This window comes from Salvelinus sp. IW2-2015, linkage group LG13 (genome assembly GCF_002910315.2).
Source record: "Salvelinus sp. IW2-2015 linkage group LG13, ASM291031v2, whole genome shotgun sequence".
NCBI lineage: Eukaryota > Metazoa > Chordata > Actinopteri > Salmoniformes > Salmonidae > Salvelinus > Salvelinus sp. IW2-2015.
In genome coordinates this window covers 30,368,428-30,388,258 of record NC_036853.1, presented here as the reverse complement: position 1 = coordinate 30,388,258, position 19,831 = coordinate 30,368,428, and the positions used below count along the sequence as shown (strand labels likewise).

General features: G+C 43.0%; 1 protein-coding gene across 1 annotated transcript in view; it reads right to left on the bottom strand.

The window, feature by feature from the left end:
* LOC111971180 (exocyst complex component 2) overlaps nt 1-19,831 on the bottom strand; it is a 99,401-nt gene that overhangs the window by 51,648 nt on the left and 27,922 nt on the right. Inside the window, exons 3-5 of the mRNA XM_023997970.2 lie at nt 6,869-7,045; nt 6,431-6,557; nt 3,301-3,414 (exon numbers count right to left, since the gene is read on the bottom strand). Of these exons, the coding sequence (XP_023853738.1) occupies nt 3,301-3,414; nt 6,431-6,557; nt 6,869-7,045 (418 nt within the window). The remainder of the gene's footprint in view (nt 1-3,300; nt 3,415-6,430; nt 6,558-6,868; nt 7,046-19,831) is intronic.

Genomic DNA, 19,831 nt, shown 5'->3' with positions numbered 1-19,831 from the left:
TAGTGTGATTGACAGTTGAGAGCTGACGTGGTTTTAATGAAAGTGAATTAGGCGTGCTGTGGTTGGCTAGCCATACTGCAGTACACTGAAGCACAGAGCACACTCACTGTAATAACACTGCTAGACCACACCGCACGGCCGTGTGATGATACCACACGCTCACACACACACACACACGCTCAACCAGAGTTCTGAGAATGGTTGGGTGTTAACTCAGTCATTAGATTACATGCCCACTGCCAAAGACTACTAACCTTATCCCGAACCATACCTGGCTTCGTCTTACACCACACCGCAATACACCACGAGCCTGACAAACTCTTACCTGCATCATGAGAGGCCAAGTTCCGTCAACTGTAAACAATTTTACATTCAATATCTTAACAGTGTTAACATCTCTCTCGGTGTAATAACAACACGTACGATGTGTACCACACACTCTCTGTGTAGTAGTGGCGTACTGTGTCAAACACAGCTCTCTATGTGTAGTGGGCGTACTGTGTACACACACACTCTCTGTGTAGTAGTGGCGTACTGTGTACCACACGCTCTCTGCGTAGTAGTGGCGTACTGTGTACCACACGCTCTCTGCTAGTAGTGGCGTACTGTGTACCACACGCTCTCTGCGTAGTAGTGGCGTTACTGGTGTACCACACGCTCTCTGCGTAGTAGTGGCGTACTGTGTATACCACACACCTCTCTGCGTAGTAGTGGCGTACTGTGTACCACACACTCTCTGTGTAGTAGTGGCGTACTGTGTACCACACACTTTCTGTGTAGTAGTGGCGTACTGTGTACTCACACTCTCTGTGTAGTAGTGGCGTACTGTGTACCACACACTCTGCTGCGTAGTAGTGGTGTACACACCTCTCTGTGTAGTATTGGTGTACTGTATCTTACCTGCGAGAGCATCCTGAGCGCTTCGAAGAAGGTGCTGAGGCCTCCCTTCACATAGGCCAGACTGCCCTCATTCTTCTTTCGTGGCCTGGCTTCTTCAGGTTACTGGCTGCCATACGCAACTGGTCGAAACTGAGAGCGGGGAGAGAGAAAGAGGGGGGGGGGTACCATCAGTCAGAGGAGTTGTGTGTGCGGTATTCTTTTGTGTGTGTGGAACAGAGTGCATGTGCGCCGTGCCTGAGTGAGTGTGAGCTTGCGTGTCCGCAGGAGGGTGTGTGTGTGTGTGTCTCCTGGGAGTGAATGGAGGTTTCCTCTGGAGGAAGAAACACATGCCCTGTCAACCAAAAACAACCCAACGGACCCTGAAGTTCTGGCAGTAAGCTAGTCAGGACTCGGCAGGATCCAACCGTTAGACTGGGGTTTAGTTGGAGGGGAACATGACGGAAAGGAAACCAGGAGAGACTAATAATAACCTGACAGACAGGCTGACAAACACTTGCTAATATGACAAAGACCAGGGTTAGAGTTCACAAGAGAAAGGACACTTCTTCACATGTCCAACGTTTTCTTGTTGGGTCCAAAAGATCAAGAAGGAATGGAGGTAGATTGTATTTGTTTAACAGCTAAATCTGTCTCTGGGTTAGGGGATAGATTGGAAGGGCTGAAACCATGTAAAAGACAACATTAAAAAGTTCTCTTGTCTCAAGTCACAGCAATAGTTTCAAAAGTTGACACTATGCTGCTGACAAAGAAAACATCTAGGATTCATGTGTATGTTTGTGACTAGTAGTTTGGTTGTTGGGCTGACGTTCATAAAGAAGTTACAGTGCCTCAGAAAGTAGTTTCACACCCCTGGACTTTAAAAAACAAAATGTTGTGTTACAGGCTGAATTTTAAAATGTACATTTTGTGTCCCTGGTGGTACACAGAATACCCCACAATGTCAAAGTGGAATTTTTGATTTTAGAAATGTTTACAAATAATAAAACATTTAAAGCTGAATGTCCTGAGTCAATAGTTCAACTCCTTTGTTATGGCAAGCCCAAATATATTCAGGAGTAAAGATTTGCTTACAAGTCACATAATAAGTTCCATGGACCCTAATGTGCAATGTTAGGGTTTAATAAATTTTGAATGATTACACCATCGCTGTACCCCACCACATACAATTATCTGTAAGGCCCTCAGTCGAGTATTGAATTTCAAGCACAAATTCAACCACAAAAGATAAGGGAGGTTTTCCAATGCCTCGCAAAGAAGGACCTATTGGTTGATGCGGTACATTTTTTAAAAAGGCAGACACTGAATATCCCTTTGAGCCATGGTGAAGTTATTAATTACGTTTTGGTTGGTGTATCAATACACCCAGTCGTCCTTCCTAACTCAGTTGCCAGGAAGGAATAAAACGAGCAATGGTGATTTTAAAACCGTTACAGAGTGTAATGGCTGGGATAGGAGAACACTGAGGTTGAATCAAAAACATTGTAGCTACTCTACAATACTAACCTAAATGACAGAGTCCAATATGGAAGTCTGTACAGAACAAAATATTCCAAAACATGCAATAACTTTGCAATTAGGCACTAAAGTAATACTGCAAAAAATGTGGCAAAGAAATGAACTTCCTGTCCTGAATACAAAGCATTATGTTTGGGGCAAATCCAACACAACACTTCACTGACTCCCACTCTTCATGTTATGGATATGCTCGTCATCGGCAAAGGATTAGAGAGGTTTTTTTTAGGACAAAAAGAAACAGAACAGAATTAAGCACAGGCTAAATCCTAGAACCTGGACTGTTTCAGTCTGCTTTCCGTCAGACACTGGGAGACAAATTCACCTTTAGCAGGACAATAACCTAAAAACTCACAGCCAATCTTTCACTGGAGTTGCTAACCAAGACAACGACGTGTTCTAGTTTGCAGTTTTGACTTAAATCAGCTTAAAAAATCTATGGCAAGACTTGAAAATGGCTTTCTAGCAATGATCAACAACCAACTTGACAGAGCTCGAAAAGTAGAAAAAAAAATAATAATAATGGGCAAATATATTACAATCCAGGTGTGCAAAGCTCTTAGAGAACTTACCCAAAGGTGATTATTGATTCAGGGTGTTGAAAACTTACTCTATCTAATCAAGATAGTGTTTTGTCATTAATCTTATAATTAAAAATATATTTTGCGCACTTTGACATTTGAGTATTTAGTGTAGATCGAAAAAAAAAAAAAAAGAAGACAATTCAATCCACTTTTAACCCAATTTGTAACACAACAAAAATGTGGAAAAAGTCAAGAGGTGTGAATACTTTCTGAAGGCGCTGTAAGTTGGGAAGGAGTGCTGTCTGATTGGCTGTGTCTCTTAGACCCGGGGCCGTAAAAAAAATTATTGGTTGGTCCGACCTACCTGGTGACCGAGTGGTTCTCGATAAGGTACCAAGTAGCTGAGAAGTTCTCGCTGGTGAACTCTCCACTCACACCTGGAAACAATGCCTCCAGATCTTTCAGAGGGACCTTACCCCTGGGGGAGAAAACACACACACTACAAGAGATTACTAAGGAAACCCTATTCAAATGTATGTTTTATGTCTCCTATGTATGATCATGCTGTGGTCCTGTATGGCTCAGTTGTTAGAGCATGGTGCTTGCAATGTCAGGATTGTGGGGTTTGAATCTCGGGGCACAAATATGTAAAATGGATGTATGCCTGCATGCATGACTGTAAGTCACTTTCAGTTAAGTGTGTGCTAAAAGGCATGTATTATTATGCTGCAAAACCAATTTCCCTCTTTGACAATAAAGTTGGAGCTTGAACAATCTACACCAACACTGAATTAGAGGGAACGCTTACAACTGCACATAGGTACTCAAATAAGAGAGAACATTCACCAGTTACATTATACAAAACAACAAGAACTTCATTCTATAATGTAATAAGGTGAAAGGAAACTTGACGTGTTGGTATAAAGTCCTCCAGCGGGGTCAGCGTGAGGCCAGCTCGGGGATTCGATCTAGCAACCTTTCGGTTACTGGCCAACACTCTAACCACTAGGCTACCTGCCGTCCCAAAAATGTCACAAGTAAAAGCCTTTGGTGGCGAGTTGATACAATTCCAGGTCTGGAAGTTTTAAACCACCCTCAGACTTAGGGAGATTAACACTTTTATTTGCATATACACCACCGTTCAAAAGTTTGGTGTCACTTAGAAATGTCCTTGTTTTTTAAAGAAAAGCAATTTTTTTGTCCATTAAAATAACATAAAATTGATCAGAAATAAAGTGTAGACATTGCTAATGTTGTAAATGACTATTGTAGCTGGAAACGGCTGAATCTTTATGGAATATCTACATAGGCATACAGAGGCTCATTATCAGCAACCATCACTCCTGTGTCCCAATGGCACGTTGTGTTAGCCTTTTAAAATTATAAATTTGGATTAGCTAATTGATCATTAGAAAACCATTTAGCAAAAACTGTTGTTCTGATTAAAGAAGCAATAAAACTGGCCTTCTTTAGACTAGTTGAGTATCTGGAGCATCAACATGTGGGTTCGATCACAGGCTCAAAATGGCCAGAAACAAAGACCTTTCTTCTGAAACTCGTCAGTCTATTCTTGTTCTGAGAAATGAAGGCCATTCCATGCAAGAAATTGTCAAGAAACTGAAGATCTCATACAACGCTGTGTCCTACTCCCTTCACAGAACAGCGCAAACTGGCTCTAACCAGAATAGAAAGAGGAGTGGGAGGCCCCGGTGCACAACTGAGCAAGAGGACAAGTACATTAGTGTCTAGTTTGAGAAACAGACGTCTCTCACAAGTCCTCAACTGGCAGCTTCATTAAATAGTACCCGCAAAATACCAGTTTCAAAGTCAGCAGTGAAGAGGCGACTCCGGGATGCTGGCCTTCTAGGCAGAGTTCCTCTGTCCAGTATCTGTGTTCTTTTGCCCATCTTAATATTTTATTTTTATTGGCCAGTCTGAGATATGGCTTTTTCTTTGCAACTCTGCATAGAAGGCAAGCATTCCCGGAGTCGCCTCTTCATCAAAAATGTGATATTTTTGGTTTCAACCGCCGTGTCTTTGTGAGACGCAAAGTAGGTGAACGGATGATCTCCGCATGTGTGGTTCCCACTGTGAAGCATGGAGGTGGTGGTGTGATGGTGTGGGGGTGCTTCGCTGGGGACACTGTCAGTGATTTATTTAGAATTCAAGGCACTCTTAACCAGCATGGCTACCACAGCMTTTTGCAGCGATATGCCATCCCATCTGGTCTATGCTTAGTGAGACTATCATTTGTTTTTCCAACAGGACAATGCCCCAACACACCTCCAGGCTGTGTAAGGGCTATTTGACCAAGAAAGAGAGTGATAGAGTGCTGCATCAGATCACCTGGCCTGCACAAATCACCCAACCTCAACCCAATTGAGATGGTTTGGGATGAGTTGGACAGCAGATTGAAGGAAAAGCAGCCAACAAGTGCTCAGCATATGTGGGAACTCCTTCAAGACTGTTGGAAAAGCCTTCCAGGTGAAGCTGGTTGAGAGAATGCCAAGAGTGTGCAAAGCTGTCATCAAGGCAAAGGGTGGATACTTTGAAGAATCTCAAATATATGTTGATTTGTTTAACACTTTTTTGGTTACTACATGATTCCATATGTGTTATTTCATAGTTTTGAATGTATTCACTATTATTCTACAATGTAGAAAATAGTAAAAAAATAAAGAAAAACCCTTGAATGAGTAGGTGTCCAACATTTTTACTGGTACTGTACCTGACTAAGATTGAAAACTCAATGCCCCCCTTGTTAAAAATATTTTCAGAATACTCTAAAATCTCAAGATATAAAAATAAAGTGGAAAAAAACTCAATTGGCTACATTCATTAATGTGATGTGTTTGTGTATTGTGCACTGTGTATGTGTGCGTGTGGCCATTTTCGAGTGCGTTTACTGTACTATGCGGTTATAACATGAAGAGAAGACCGTACGGTTTCTTAGTTAGAGCTAACTGACTGTGATGTAAGGGTTGTAGTAGCCTACCTACAGGCCCAGGAAAGTGACCCTGGACATGGAGGGTTTGCAGCCCAGTCAGGGGCTCTCCTCCCTGTCCACGAGCGATCACTTGCCACCTGGATCCCCTGGCCCCTCTAAACCAAACAAACATCAGAGGGCCTAGAGCACAGATATACCAGAACTAAACTATACAAACTAAACATGGCATTACAGACTGTGCATTCCCTGCCAGTCGCGTGGGAGGCAGAAGCCACACCATACGACCTGCCTGCTATGGCCATGTGTGGTGGCTTGCAATCTTTCTACTCCACTTTTTCGTTTCAACTCATTCCTCTCTTCTTTCTTTCCCTCTCCTTTAAACACAATTATGGTGTTTCCAGTGCCTTTGTGCAGCGGTTAAAGCCAGTTGTAGCCATTGCTGTGTTGGCATAACATTTCAAACATCTCCACATGGGGATTGTTTGTTTGTTAGACTCAATGACTTAAGCATGTGTGTGTATGTATGTATGTGTGTGTGTGTCCCTACTTGTCAAAGTCGATGCCTAGCGGATTGCTGGGTCGTAGGGAGAGGGGGGAGATGCCTTTGTAGCGGTCGGTTCTCATGTCGTAATAGTTCATCTCATCCACCCACACAGCAGACTGGTCCAGGATACCTACAGCACAGACACACAGGAAACACATCATCGCTGAGAGGACAGCCCAGATCACACACACTCAATTATAGTACCTGACAGAGCTACTATACAGTTTGTAAAGCAACACAGGACAATAGAGTATGGGTTTGTGGTGTGTTTCCATACTCTATTTCCTAGTAGCCTGAGCTTGGAAAAACTGAGGCAGATTGTCTGTTCTTGTGCAACGGAGTAGTCGTTCTAGAGTTCCTCTGATGATTGACAAAGAGAGATGTGTTTGTAGACTTAAATTAGAACTGCCGTGGTCGCCGAGGGCAGAAGGAGTATCTTACCGATCTTCTCAGCCTTGAGCAGTTTGAAGGAGACGGTGGAGGTGCCGTGGCCTCCTGACTTGGTGGTGACGATGATCTCTCCCTTATCGTCTTTGGCTGGGCCCACACGACACACTATCTTACTGGCCGACATCCACTCAGCCGTCAGCAAGCAGTTGTGACCACATATGGACAGACCTGAGAGAGAGAGAAGCAGAAAGAGAGAGAAGTGAGGCTAATCAAATATATAGGCGAGCTAACAGCAACAGGACAAACAACCAAGTAATAACATAAGAGACACACAGAGAAAAGGCATAACACATTGACACAAACAGCAGTTTAATAAACCTGTCATTTGGGGTCAAAGTTCAGGCCAGGTCCAGTCAGTCCTGTGGGTGGCCCTGACATGAGTCTCTCACAGCTTCATCATTCTGTCCACACAGAGTGCTGTCACTTCAATGCTAAGTGGCTCAATAAATATCTATTTACTGTACTTTTACACTCTCTATCTGACCCTTCTCCTTGTCAGTGTGAACACTGGAATAAAGAGAGAGCGAGAGACAGCGAGAAAGAGCAAAACCACTTCCTCTGATTTATCTGACTAGATGGAACTCGACAGTGTCGGACATGTGTAATCAAACATTATAAAAGCCTGTGAGAGATGATACAAAAATAACCCTTGAAACAAACTGAATAATAATATGGCCATTAAATTAAAGCACATTTCCTGCCTCTGTACTGTACATATACACAAAACACAATTTTATTTGCTATCTAACATATACATTAAAAGGCTAATTCTAGGCTATGGGGACATTAGTGGTCAGAAATAAATCCAAATGATTGGCCAGGACTCCGCCTGCCAAGTCCACAGCAGTATGTGTGAGGCCATGTCTTTCATTTGCGGGCGTCTTGATTTTAATTCTTGAAAATAACACACTGAAATTCTAGGCATATTCTAATTGGTGACATTTTGACAATATAAAAAAGTTGGACATTTCTATTAAAATAAATGTATATTGAAATACATTATGTCCATAAAATGCAGCAACAAGACATGGGGTAGTGGAGATTATTTTTGTTTCACTAGCGTTACTCTTTTGCAAAGTAAAAATTGTGGCCACAGATGTTTAGTTTAAAAAAAAAGGTGTTGTGTTTTTATTCTACACATTTTACCATAGAGCTGAGACAACATTTTGCCGTTTTAAGACAAATTTTATGCAATTCTATGCATTTTGCCATGGCTAAATATGTGTTCATATGCACAAACATAACAAAATCAATACTGCTAAATTCATTGCTTTTGGAATTTTCAATACTCCCTAGCTTTCATTTTGGTGATTTTTAGTTCTCAAAGACTATAAAGAAATATATAGGTCTATTATCTTTCATACATAGTTTATATCTGGTTTTAGTTTAAGTTTTTCCATGCCGAAAATGTATTTAAAACAATATTATTCTATTTTTACATGCTTAGGTGGCCTGCCCAAGGATTACAACGGCAGAAAAATCTCTGCAAAAGGCATCCAATTCAATATGATTCAGATATCTAATAATTTGATTTAGCATATAAAATCACATTTTAATGTACACATTTAGTTAAATGATGTTCTAAAATGTTATAGTATTTCTTTTTTCACTTAACCAATGTTGATTAAAACTCGTTATCTTGGGTGTTTTAAATTCATTCGGTTAAACGAAACAAAAAGTAATTTAATCTAGATTCATAAAAATGTGTTTTCCACTTCATAAAGTCATGAACACCATTACATTTGATACACATCAACAAACAGTCCGTGTAATGTAAGCAGAGCCTGACCATCGCTGACTGGTCCAGTGAGTTCTGTGGTAGACTGTAGGCTAGTAAGGCTCTAGCCAGGCTCTGAGTAAATTAGTTACTGAGTCCAACCGCGGACGGGTCATAACGGCATAAACTCTACTGCACACAGACTTACTTACACATTCTCTATCATACACTCTGTCTAACACACTCTCACTCACACACACACACACACACACACACACATATATCATCAAATACCAGTGAGAACATTCACATAAACAAACAGAATAATTGTATGCATCAAAAACAACCGCACCAATGAATTCACACACTGGCTAATCTTCGAGGAAGTGATTTGACTGTTGGAAGTCACATCTAAATAACAGTGTTAGTGCTGTGATGGTCATGGAATTTCAGGTGTCTTGGTTGGCGTGTCATATGTGCACAGTTATCAGCACAACATTAGCGGATATGGGCCTAACTGTCTTGCTCTTGAATAATTAATTAATTGTGAGATACACAGACACCCAACCTTCTTTTTTAAGAGACATTTATTTAACATAAATCAATAAAAACCTGCATTACAGAAAGTCTACACAAACTTTTTTGTCTACTAAAGTGCCATAGGCTAGCGCTTCTACCATAAATTACCACTRACAGCAGCAACATAAATAGGTAAGAGCAAATATTAACAGTATATCTATAGGGACATAATAAAACAAAAATAATTAAATAAATATAGAATAAAATGTTTTGCTATTTTATAGCAAACGGCGACAGCTTGTAAAATGCAAACTATGCATATTGACTTTGTCCGGCTTGAGGCACAAGCGGACAGGGTTAACAATGTATCCCCACAGTGCTGAATATTCGCTCTGATGCGGTGCTCCTGGTGCAAATACACACGCATCTGCGCGCCAGCTTCGACATCAATGGATAGCGAGTCTGGTTGTCTCACCACCAGGTCAGGGGATTATCTGTTGGGTCACGCTGTTCCTGCAGGTAGTTAGTAGGTTCAGTGTCTGCACGGACTCTGAGGGGTACAGGGGCAGTGTTTTGGACCCTYCGCTTCTGGAGGAGATCCCCTAAATTCCTTTTCTTGGCAGACGGTGGCGCACTCGCACCATCATTCGAGTCATCATCTCCCTCAGTTGCAATAGCAGCAGTAGCACCACCACCCCCGGCTCCGTCGCCCCCTGCTTCCACAAGCTCTTTGAAGAGTGCATCTCTCATCTCGTTCAAATCATCCCCTTTGTATCTTGGGTCGAGGAGGGAAGACAAGGATAAAAGCCATTTTATTTCCGGTAGGCGGTACTTGTCCTCGAGAACATCTTCTGGACATCTTCCTTTTGAGGCTTTGTGTTAGGTCGTTGGAGAGGCCGGCATGAGCAGATCTCCCCTCAGTAACTGGAACACAGGCTCCACTGACGAGACGGGACGTAACTCTCAACCGAGAGAACATCAGTGAAGTCAGCCACAGGTTTCAGTGCTGCTTGGACAGATGGCAAGATGTCTTTATCCTGCCTTTTAGGATGAGGTGATTATGTTTACGATGCGAGACCAGGACTCGATCAATGGCTGGTGCTTGCTCCAAAACCCGCTCTACCATTTTTGGTTTGGTTCCCCACCTAGTTAAACAATGCCTTGGAAGAAAACATTTGATTGGAAGAATAAAACAAACAGGCAAATTTTCGTTATTAAAAAACAATGGGCCTACGGTAATGCAACATTGAATGATTCAATGTTGCATTACTATAAGCCAATTGTATTTTCACAATGAAATTAGCTTATGTTTGGAGAAAAAAAATGTATTCAGTGCATCTGAATAACATAATTCTACGTGAACAATAATTTAACATAGCATAGCTCAGGGATGGGCAACTTTGCTGGGGTGGGGGACACAAAATCTGAACTCATCATGAGGGGCCACAGATGCTCGTGCGTCTGCGTACTCACATGGCAAACCCCCCCCCCATCACATTGCGAAAAAAACATTTTAGGAACCCCCTTCTTGACAGCACAGAAACATATATTTTTTTTTAGCAGTTTAAAGCAGGTTTGCTGCAATTCTACACATTTTGCCATGGAGCGGAAAGAAAATGTCCAGTTTTAAAGCAAGTTTGCTGCAATTCTACACGTTTTGCCATGTGGCAGAGAGAAGATTTTGCAATTTTATAACTCATTTCATGCAATTCTACTCATTTTGCCATTGGACGGAGAGGAAAATTTGCTGGTTGCAGATTATAATATATGAGTGAGACTGACAAAAAATATCAACGGGGGCACCAGGGCAGTAATTCAACCATTATTACTTCAATTAGATAGCTGGCTGCTCGACTAACTTACAAATCCCCCCAAAGGTTGCGGATTTGTTTGTGTCTTGTTTGTGAATTGTTGTTTGTGTCGCACTGCTTTGCTTTATCTTGGCCAGGTCGCAGTTGTAAATAAGAACTTGTTCTCAACTGGCCTACCTGGTTAAATAAAGGTGAAATAATAATAATAATAATAAATATATATATATATACACCACACATATATATACACCACCACATATATACTACACACACACAGTTGAAGTCGGAAGTTTACATACACTTAGGTTGGAGTCATTAAAACTCGTTTTTCAACCACTCCACACATTTCTTGTTAACAAACTATAGTTTTGGCAAGTCGATTAGGACATCGACTTTATGCATGACCATAGGCGGAAATCCCAGGGGGGACGGGGGGACACGACCCCCCCATCTTGGGGAAAATATGATTTGTCCCCCCCAATATATCACTGTAAACATAACTATGTAATTTCAATAATATTAATAATACGCAATGAAAGCACTTGTGCTGATTAAGCACTTAATAGCGCGTTTTTAAGTTTCAAAAGATTGCGACCCCCCCGCCCTTTGCCTCACAATGGTTTGATCCACTGCCAGTTCTTTAGCTGGCAAGGTAATAGAGGGTTCGTATCTACTGTCCGAAAGGGACATGTACGTAACTGACGTGAGGTTAATCCAGTCAATCCATAGCAGGTCCATAGCAATGTTATTTATTTATTTTTGTTGGCAGGGTTCACACACTAGCTGAATTTGCAGAGCTAGCGCGCAAACTAAAGCAAACATTAACTATCAAGCTAGCTAGTACCTATTCCATTTATGTGGCGTCGTCAAAGATGGATCTTTGCTATCGTCAGTTTATTCCAAGATCAGCATGCAGCTGTAGTGCTTCGACGTCCCTGTGATAAGGTTAGCGATAAACTGAAGTCCAAACTGAACAGAACAGAACTAACCCTCTTCTACCATTGTCTTAAATATATATAATGGTCTCGTTGCAAAAGATAAATTGTCGCTAGTGAACTATTTTATTTTTTTTTTTTTTTCACCTTTATTTAACCAGGTAGCAAAGATTATAGCAAACACACAGAAACGGAATTGGTGCTCGCTAGCTTTACAAATTCAGCTGTTGTGTAAATGTGTGTGTGTGCAGCTAGCCAGCCAGCAGGTAGAAAAATGGCAGAAAATAGTAAGAAGACGGACATCAGAGTATTTGTCAGTACACCAAAACGCATAGTAAGAACTCTAGTAGCCTAATATCTCAAAGACTAGTTGATAAATGTTCATAAGAAAGAAGTGAAATGCTAATGGGAATGTTTCACAATGATGTCATTAGGCAGAGCAGGCAACAGATGGCACACAGACAGCAGAGCTGGGGACAGATTGGCAGAGACAGGGAGTCTCAGGTAAGTTTGTTGAGTCTTTGTTTGGCAACATTATGAAAGGTTCTCAATTTTTTTGACTTGTAAAATAGGGACATAATTGGAAAATGCCATGGATACCCCACTCTCAACTTAAACTGGTGACTAAACTAAGATTTGTTTACGGCAATGGTATTGCTGTTGTGATTAATTGTGTAGTTTTGGGTACCGGTAGTTAGGAGTACGGCAAACACCTTATTTCTTTTCTAGGAGACAGACTGAGTCAGTGAGGGTGGTGAAAGGGAAAGAGCCAGGGAGAGAGACTTCAGAGGACAGTGTCACAGCCACGGCAGGACCAAGTGTCACCCTTGTTGCCAGCAGCACCAGTATAGGGGACAGTGGCACAGCATTGTCCAGTTACCACAGTGATGGACAAAAACCATATCAGCCACACCCACAATTTATAGAACCGAAACTCTTGCCAACAGAGTGTTGACGTTTCAAGAGAGATGGTTTCGCGATTCCCCTGGCTACATTATAATCCATCAATAAAAGGAGTGTTGTGTTTTCACTGTAGCCAAGGGTTTTCAAGCCAGCCATCTTTTGGCCAAAGAGCAGATGCTGCCTTCATTAGTGCAGGATTTAGGAACTGGAGAAAAGCCATTGAAAAATTCACAGCACATCAAACTGCCAAACCCACCGCCACTTTGTAATTGTAACAGCACACCAGCTAAATCCAATCAGTGTCCAGTTATCCAGCGCGTGGGGTAAACAGCAGGATGACAAGGCACTGCTTGATGAAAATTGTTAGTTCGGTGCGGCATGTAGTAAGACAGGGACAAGCCTTTAGAGGCCACACGGATGACAGTGGGAATTTATACCAGCTTTTGAAACTTAGGGCAGAAGAGGATGATCCCATTTTACTGAAGTGGTTAACAGAGCGTACCACAATGTACACAGGCCCCAAAGCACAGAATGAAATTCTGAACATCATGGCCAATAGTCATTCGAGGCATTGCGCTGAGATTAGGTCTCTTCCGATTGTACGATTTTCATTAATTGTTGATGGTACTCAAGATGTCTCTGGTGCTGAACAGGAGAATGTCTGTCTGCGTTATGTTGACCATGACCATGTCCCTCACAAGGAGTTTATTGGGCTATACAGGGTGTCGGAGACAACAGGCGAGGGCATTGCGAAAGTGGCAACTGATGTGTTGTTGAGGAAACCCGCAAACATATGCTCGGTTCTTTTGTTCAGTAGTGTGTATAGCAGTGGTTCTCAACCTTTTTGGGGTATGGAACCCCTGCAATTTTGAGGCAAGGCAGGCAAGGTTTTGAGCGGTCCTCAGGGACCTCCACCCCCTCTATATTATATGTAAACTTACTGGAAACCTTGTGGTACTGACTACATTCATTACACTTTTTTATTTCACGGACCCTTGCAATTAGTCCATGGACCCCTGTTTGAGAACCCCTGGTGTAATTGATATTTGTTCTTTTGTTTAGTAGTTTTCAGTACACTTACAAATTATTTATTCATGTTATTTTATTTAAAATTGCATACTTTGTGCGACATACTTGTCCATAGCTGCTGTTTGAAGAGTTGAGACACTGACTGAAGGATATTTGTTTGATTTATTTGGGTTTTCATTGAAGTAGTTATTTTGCTTTTAGAACTGTACTTATTTTAAGCTTTTTGTTCTTGCAAAGATATTGTAGTAGACTCAGGCCAGGTGCACATATTTAATGACTATATAAATGTATCAGAAAACAAATTAAAAGGTCAATTCAATACAGAGACCAACTTTGTGATGGTTCTCAATGGAGATTCTTTTAGATGTGATCACACCATGTTCATTGTATTTATGAAAACTACACCCATACAGTGTACAGTACCATTGTCACCTACTGACCTTTCTTGATATTGCTGGTTGTAAGTACGAATACCTGCATACATACTGGACTGGTAAGGAGCACTGCTATAAACTATTATTAGTAGTAGAATTATAATGATTTAAAACATTTGAACAAGTTGGGAAAACCCTTCAGTTAACTACTGTACCTATCAATTATCCAGTTGTAGGAATTATGGTTCCTCAATATACATTTAACATATAACAACGTATACTATGTGTTACAGCACTACTTTTGGTGTCCCCCTCAGGAATTGCTCTTGAGAAAATTTAATGTAATTGTCCCCTCCAAGGTTGATATCAGATTTTCGCCCCTGTGCATGACACAAGGAATTTTTCCAACAATTGTTTACAGACAGATTATTTCATTTATAATTCACTGTATCACAATTCCAGTGGGTCAGAAGATTACATACACTAAGTTGACTGTGTCTTTAAACAGCTTGGAAAATTACAGAAAATGATGTCATGGCTTTAGAAGCTTCTGATAGGCTAATTGACATCATTTGAGTCAATTGGAGGTGTACCTGTGGATGTATTTCAAGGCCTACCTTCAAACTCAGTGCCTCTTTGCTTGCCATCATGGGAAAATCAAAAACAAGCAAAGATCTCAGAAAAAAAATTGTAGACCTCCACAAGTCTGGTTCATCCTTGGGAGCAATTCCCAAATGCCTGAAGGTACCACGTTCATCAGTACATACAATAGTACGCAAGTATAAACACCATGGGACCACGCAGCCTTCATACCGCTCAGAAAGGAAACGCGTTCTGTCTAGAGATGAACGTACTTTGGGTCGAAAAGTGCAAATCAATCCCAGAACAACAGCAAAGGACCTTGTGAAGATGCTGGAGGAAACAGGTACAAAAGTATCTATATCCACAGAAAAACAAATCCTATATCGAAATAACCTGAAAGGCCGCTCAGCAAGGAAACGTTTGACCCAAGTTAAACAATTTAAAGGCAATGCTACCAAATACTAATTGAGTGTATGTAAACTTTTGACCCACTGGGAATGTGATGAAAGAAATAAAAGCTGAAATAAAATCACTCCATTATTCTGACATTTCACATTCTTAAAATAAAATGGTGTTCCTAACTGACCTAAGACAGGGAATTTTTACTAGAATTAAATGTCAGGAATTGTGAAAAACGGAGTTTAAATGTATTTGGCTAAGGTGTATGTACACTTCAGACTTCAACTGTTAATATACACTGCTCAAAAAAATAAAGGGAACACTAAAATAACACATCCTAGATCTGAATGAATGAAATATTCTTATTAAATACTTTTTTCTTTACATAGTTGAATGTGCTGACAACAAAATCACACAAGAATTATCAATGGAAATCAAATTTATCAACCCATGGTCTGGATTTGGAGTCACACTCAAAATTAAAGTGGAAAACCACACTACAGGCTGATCCAACTTTGATGTAATGTCCTTAAAACAAGTCAAAATGAGGCTCAGTAGTGTGTGTGGCCTCCCTACAACGCCTGGGCATGCTCCTGATGAGGTGGCGGATGGTCTCCTGAGGGATCTCCTCCCAGACCTGGACTAAAGCATCCGCCAACTCCTGGACAGTCTGTGGTCACCCGAACAGGATGCTTCTCGATTGTGCATCTGGTAGAGTTTGTGAGTGCTTTTGGTGACAAGCCGGAATTTTCTTCAGCTCCTGAGGTTTGAAGAGGCGCTGCTGCGCCTTCTTCAAAACGCTGTCTGTGTGGGTGGACCAATTCAGTTTGTCGGTGATGTGTACACCGAGGAACTTAAAACTTTCACCTTCTCCACTACTGTCCGTCAGATGTGGATAGGGGGGTGCTCCCTCTGCTGTTTCCTGAAGTCCAAATCATCTCTTTTGTTTTGTTGCCGTTGAGTGTGAGGTTCTTTTCCCTGACACCACACTCCGAGGGCCCTCACCTCCTCCTTAGGCCGTCTCGTCGTTGTTGGTAATCAGCCTACCACTGAGTGGTCGTTCCGCAACTTGTGATTGATTGGAGGCGTGCATGGCCACGCAGTCGTGGGTGAACAGGGAGTTACAGGAGAGGGCTCAGAACGCACTCCTTGTGGGGCCAGTGTTGAGGTCAGCAGGGTGGAGATGTTGTTACTACCCTCGACCACCTGGGGCGGCCCGTCAGGAGTCCAGGACCCAGTTGCACAGGGCGGGGTCGAGACCAGGGTCTCGAGCTTGATGACGAGTTTGGAGGGACTATGGTGTTAAATGCTGAGCTGTAGTCGATGCAAGCATTCTCACATAGGTATTCCTCTTGTCCAGATGGGTTAGGGCAGTGTGCAGTGTGGTTGCGATTGCGTCGTCTGTGGACTATTGGGTCGGTAAGCAAATTGGAGTGGGTCTAGGGGTGTCCGGTAGGGTGGAGGTGATATGGTCTCTTGGCTAGTCTCTCAAAGCACTTCATGATGACGGAAGTGAGTGCTACGGGGCGTAGTCATTTAGCTCAGTTACCTTAGCTTTCTTGGAACAGGAACAATGGTGGCCCTCTTGAAGCATGTGGGAACAGCAGACTGGGATAAGGATTGATTGAATATGTCCGTAAACACCCAGCCAGCTGGGTCTGCGCATGCTCTGAGGACGCGGCTGGGATGATGCCGTCTGGGCTGCGCCTTGCGAGGGTTAACACGTTTAAAATGTTTTACTCACCTCGGCTGCAGTGAAGGAGAGCCCGCAGGTTTTGGTGCGGGGCCGTGTCAGTGGCAGCTGTATTGTCCTCAAAGCGAAAAAAAGTTATTTAGCCTGTCTGGGAGCAAGACATCCTGGTCGCGACGGGGCTGGTTTTCTTTTTGTAATCCGTGATTGACTGTAGACCTGCCACATACCTCTTGTGTTGAGCTGTTGAATTGCGACTACTTTGTCTCTATACTGGGACTTGCTTGTTTGATTGCTTGCGGAGCGAATAGCTAAACTGTTTGGTATTCGGTCATGTTTCGGTCACCTTGCCTGGTTAAAGCAGTGGTTCGCGCTTTCAGTTTCCACGCGAATGCTGCGTCAATCCACGGTTTCTGGTTTGGGAATGTTTTTAATCGTTTGCTGTGGGTACGACATCGTCAATGCACTTTCTAATGAACTCGCTCAACGAATCAGCGTATTCGTCAATATTGTTGTTGGACGCAATGCGGAACATTTCCAATCCGCGTGATCGAGCAGTCTTGAAGCGTGGATCAGATTGGTCGGACCAGCGTTGAACAGACCTGAGCGAGGGAGCTTGTTGTTTTTTCGTTTCTGTTTGTAGGCTGGAAGCAAAAAATGGAGTGTGGTCAGCTTTTCCGAAGGAGGGCGGGGGAGGGCCTTTATATGCGTTGCGGAAGTTAGTATACAATGATCAAGGTTTTTACCAGCCCTGGTAGCACAATCGATATGCTGATAGAATTTAGGGAGTTTTGTTTTCATTATTCGCCTTGTTAAAATCCCTAGCTACGATGAATGCAGCCTCAGGGTGTGTGGTTCCAGTTTACATAGAGTCAGATAAAGTTCGTTCAGGGCCATCGATGTGTCTGCTTGGGGGGAATATATACGGCTGTGATTATAATCGAAGAGAATTCCCCTTGGTAGATAATGAGGTCAACATTTGATTGTGAAGGAATTCTAGATCAGGTGAACAGAATGACTTGAGTTCCTGTATGTTGTTATGATACACCACGTCTCGTTAATCATAAGGCATACACCCGCCCTCTCTTTATACCAGAAAGATGTATGTTTCTGTCGGCGCGATGCGTGAAGAACCAGCTGGCTGCACGACTCCGTTAGCGTCTCTTGAGTGCCATGTTTCCGTGAAGCAGAGACGTTACAATCTCTGATGTCTCTCTGGCATGTTACCCTTGCTCGGATTTCATCAACCTTATTGTCAAGAGGACATTGGCGAGTAGTTGCTACGGAGTGGAGCGCGATGTGCCCTTCTCCGAAGCTGACCAGGAGACCGCTACGTATGCCCTTTTAACGGCGTGCATAGGGTCGCGGCTGGGATCAGATCCATTGTATTGGTGGAAGGCAAACACTGGATCCGTTTCGGGAAGTCATATTCTGGTTGGTAACGATGGTGAGTTGACGTTGCTTTATATTCAGTAGTTCCTCCGACTGTATGTATGAACCTAAGATTACCTGGGGTACACATGTAAGGATAACACATAAAAAACAAAATACTGCCATATTTTTCCAGGAACGCGAAGCGAGGCGGCCATCTCGGTCACCAACGGCGTGAACAGCAAAAGCGCACGCACAGGCCGGGCTCTAGGCCTTGTAGAACCCTGGTGGGCACTTTTTGCAGATCTGGCAAAAAAGAGGGCCTACTGAAGGCCTGAGATGGAGCTGAACCTCCAAATCACAGCCTCATTCTGGTGAGAAATGAGCCTATTTGATGTTTAAGAATAGCTATGCCAGGATAGGCAACTGGCGGGTCCACTTTTGAAGCCTAGGAACACAACAATTTATTTTTATTTTATATATATATATATCACTTGCTCAAAAAAATAAAGGGAACACTTAACAACACAATGTAACTCAAGTCAATCACACTTCTGTGAAATCAACACTGTCCACTTAGGAAGCACACTGATTGACAATAAATTTCACATGCTGTTGTGCAAATGAATAGACAAAAGGTGGAAATTATAGGCAATTAGCAGAACCCCAATAAAGGAGTGGTTCTGCAGGTGGTGACCACAGACCACTTCTCAGTTCTATGCTTCCTGGCTGATGTTTTGGTCACTTTTGATTGCTGGCAGTGCTTTCACTCTAGTGGTAGCATGAGACGGAGTCTACAACCCACACAAGTGGCTCAGGTAGTGCAGCTCATCCAGGGGCACATCAATGCGAGCTGTAGCAAGAAGGTTTGCTGTGTCTGTCAGCGTAGTGTCAGAGCATGGGCGCTACCAGGACATCAGGAGACGTGGAGGAGGCCGTAGGAGGGCAACAACCCAGCAGCCAGGACGCTACCTCGTTTGGTGCAAGGAAGAGCAGGAGGAGCACTGCCAGAGCCTGCAAAATGAACTCCAGAGGCCACAAATGGGCATGTGTCTGCTCAAACGGTCAGAAACAGACTCCATGAGGGTGGTATGAGGGCCGACGTCCACAGGTGGGGGTTTGTGCTTACAGCCCAACACCGTGCAGGACGTTTGGCTTTGCCAGAGACACCAAGATTGGCAAATTCGCCACTGGCGCCCTGTGCTCTTCACAGATGAAAGCAGGTTCACACTGAGCCACATGTGACAGAGTCTGGAGACGCCGTGGAGACGTTCTGCTGCTGCAACATCCTCGAGCATGGACTGGTTTAGGCGGTGGGTCGTCGTGGTGTGGGGTGGATTTCTTTGGGGGCGCCGCACAGCCCTCCATGTGCTCGCCAGAGGTAGGTGCCTGACTGCCATTAGGTACGAATGAGATCCTCAGACCCTTGTGAGACCATATGCTGGTGCGGTTGGCCTCGGGTCCTCCTAATGCAGACATGCTGCCTCATGTGGCTGGAGTGTGTCAGCAGTTCCTGCAAGAGGAAGGCATTGATGCTATGGACTGGCCGCGCCCTTCCCCAGACTGAATCCAATTGAGCAATCTGGGACACATCTTCGCTCCATCCACCAACGTCGACGTTGGC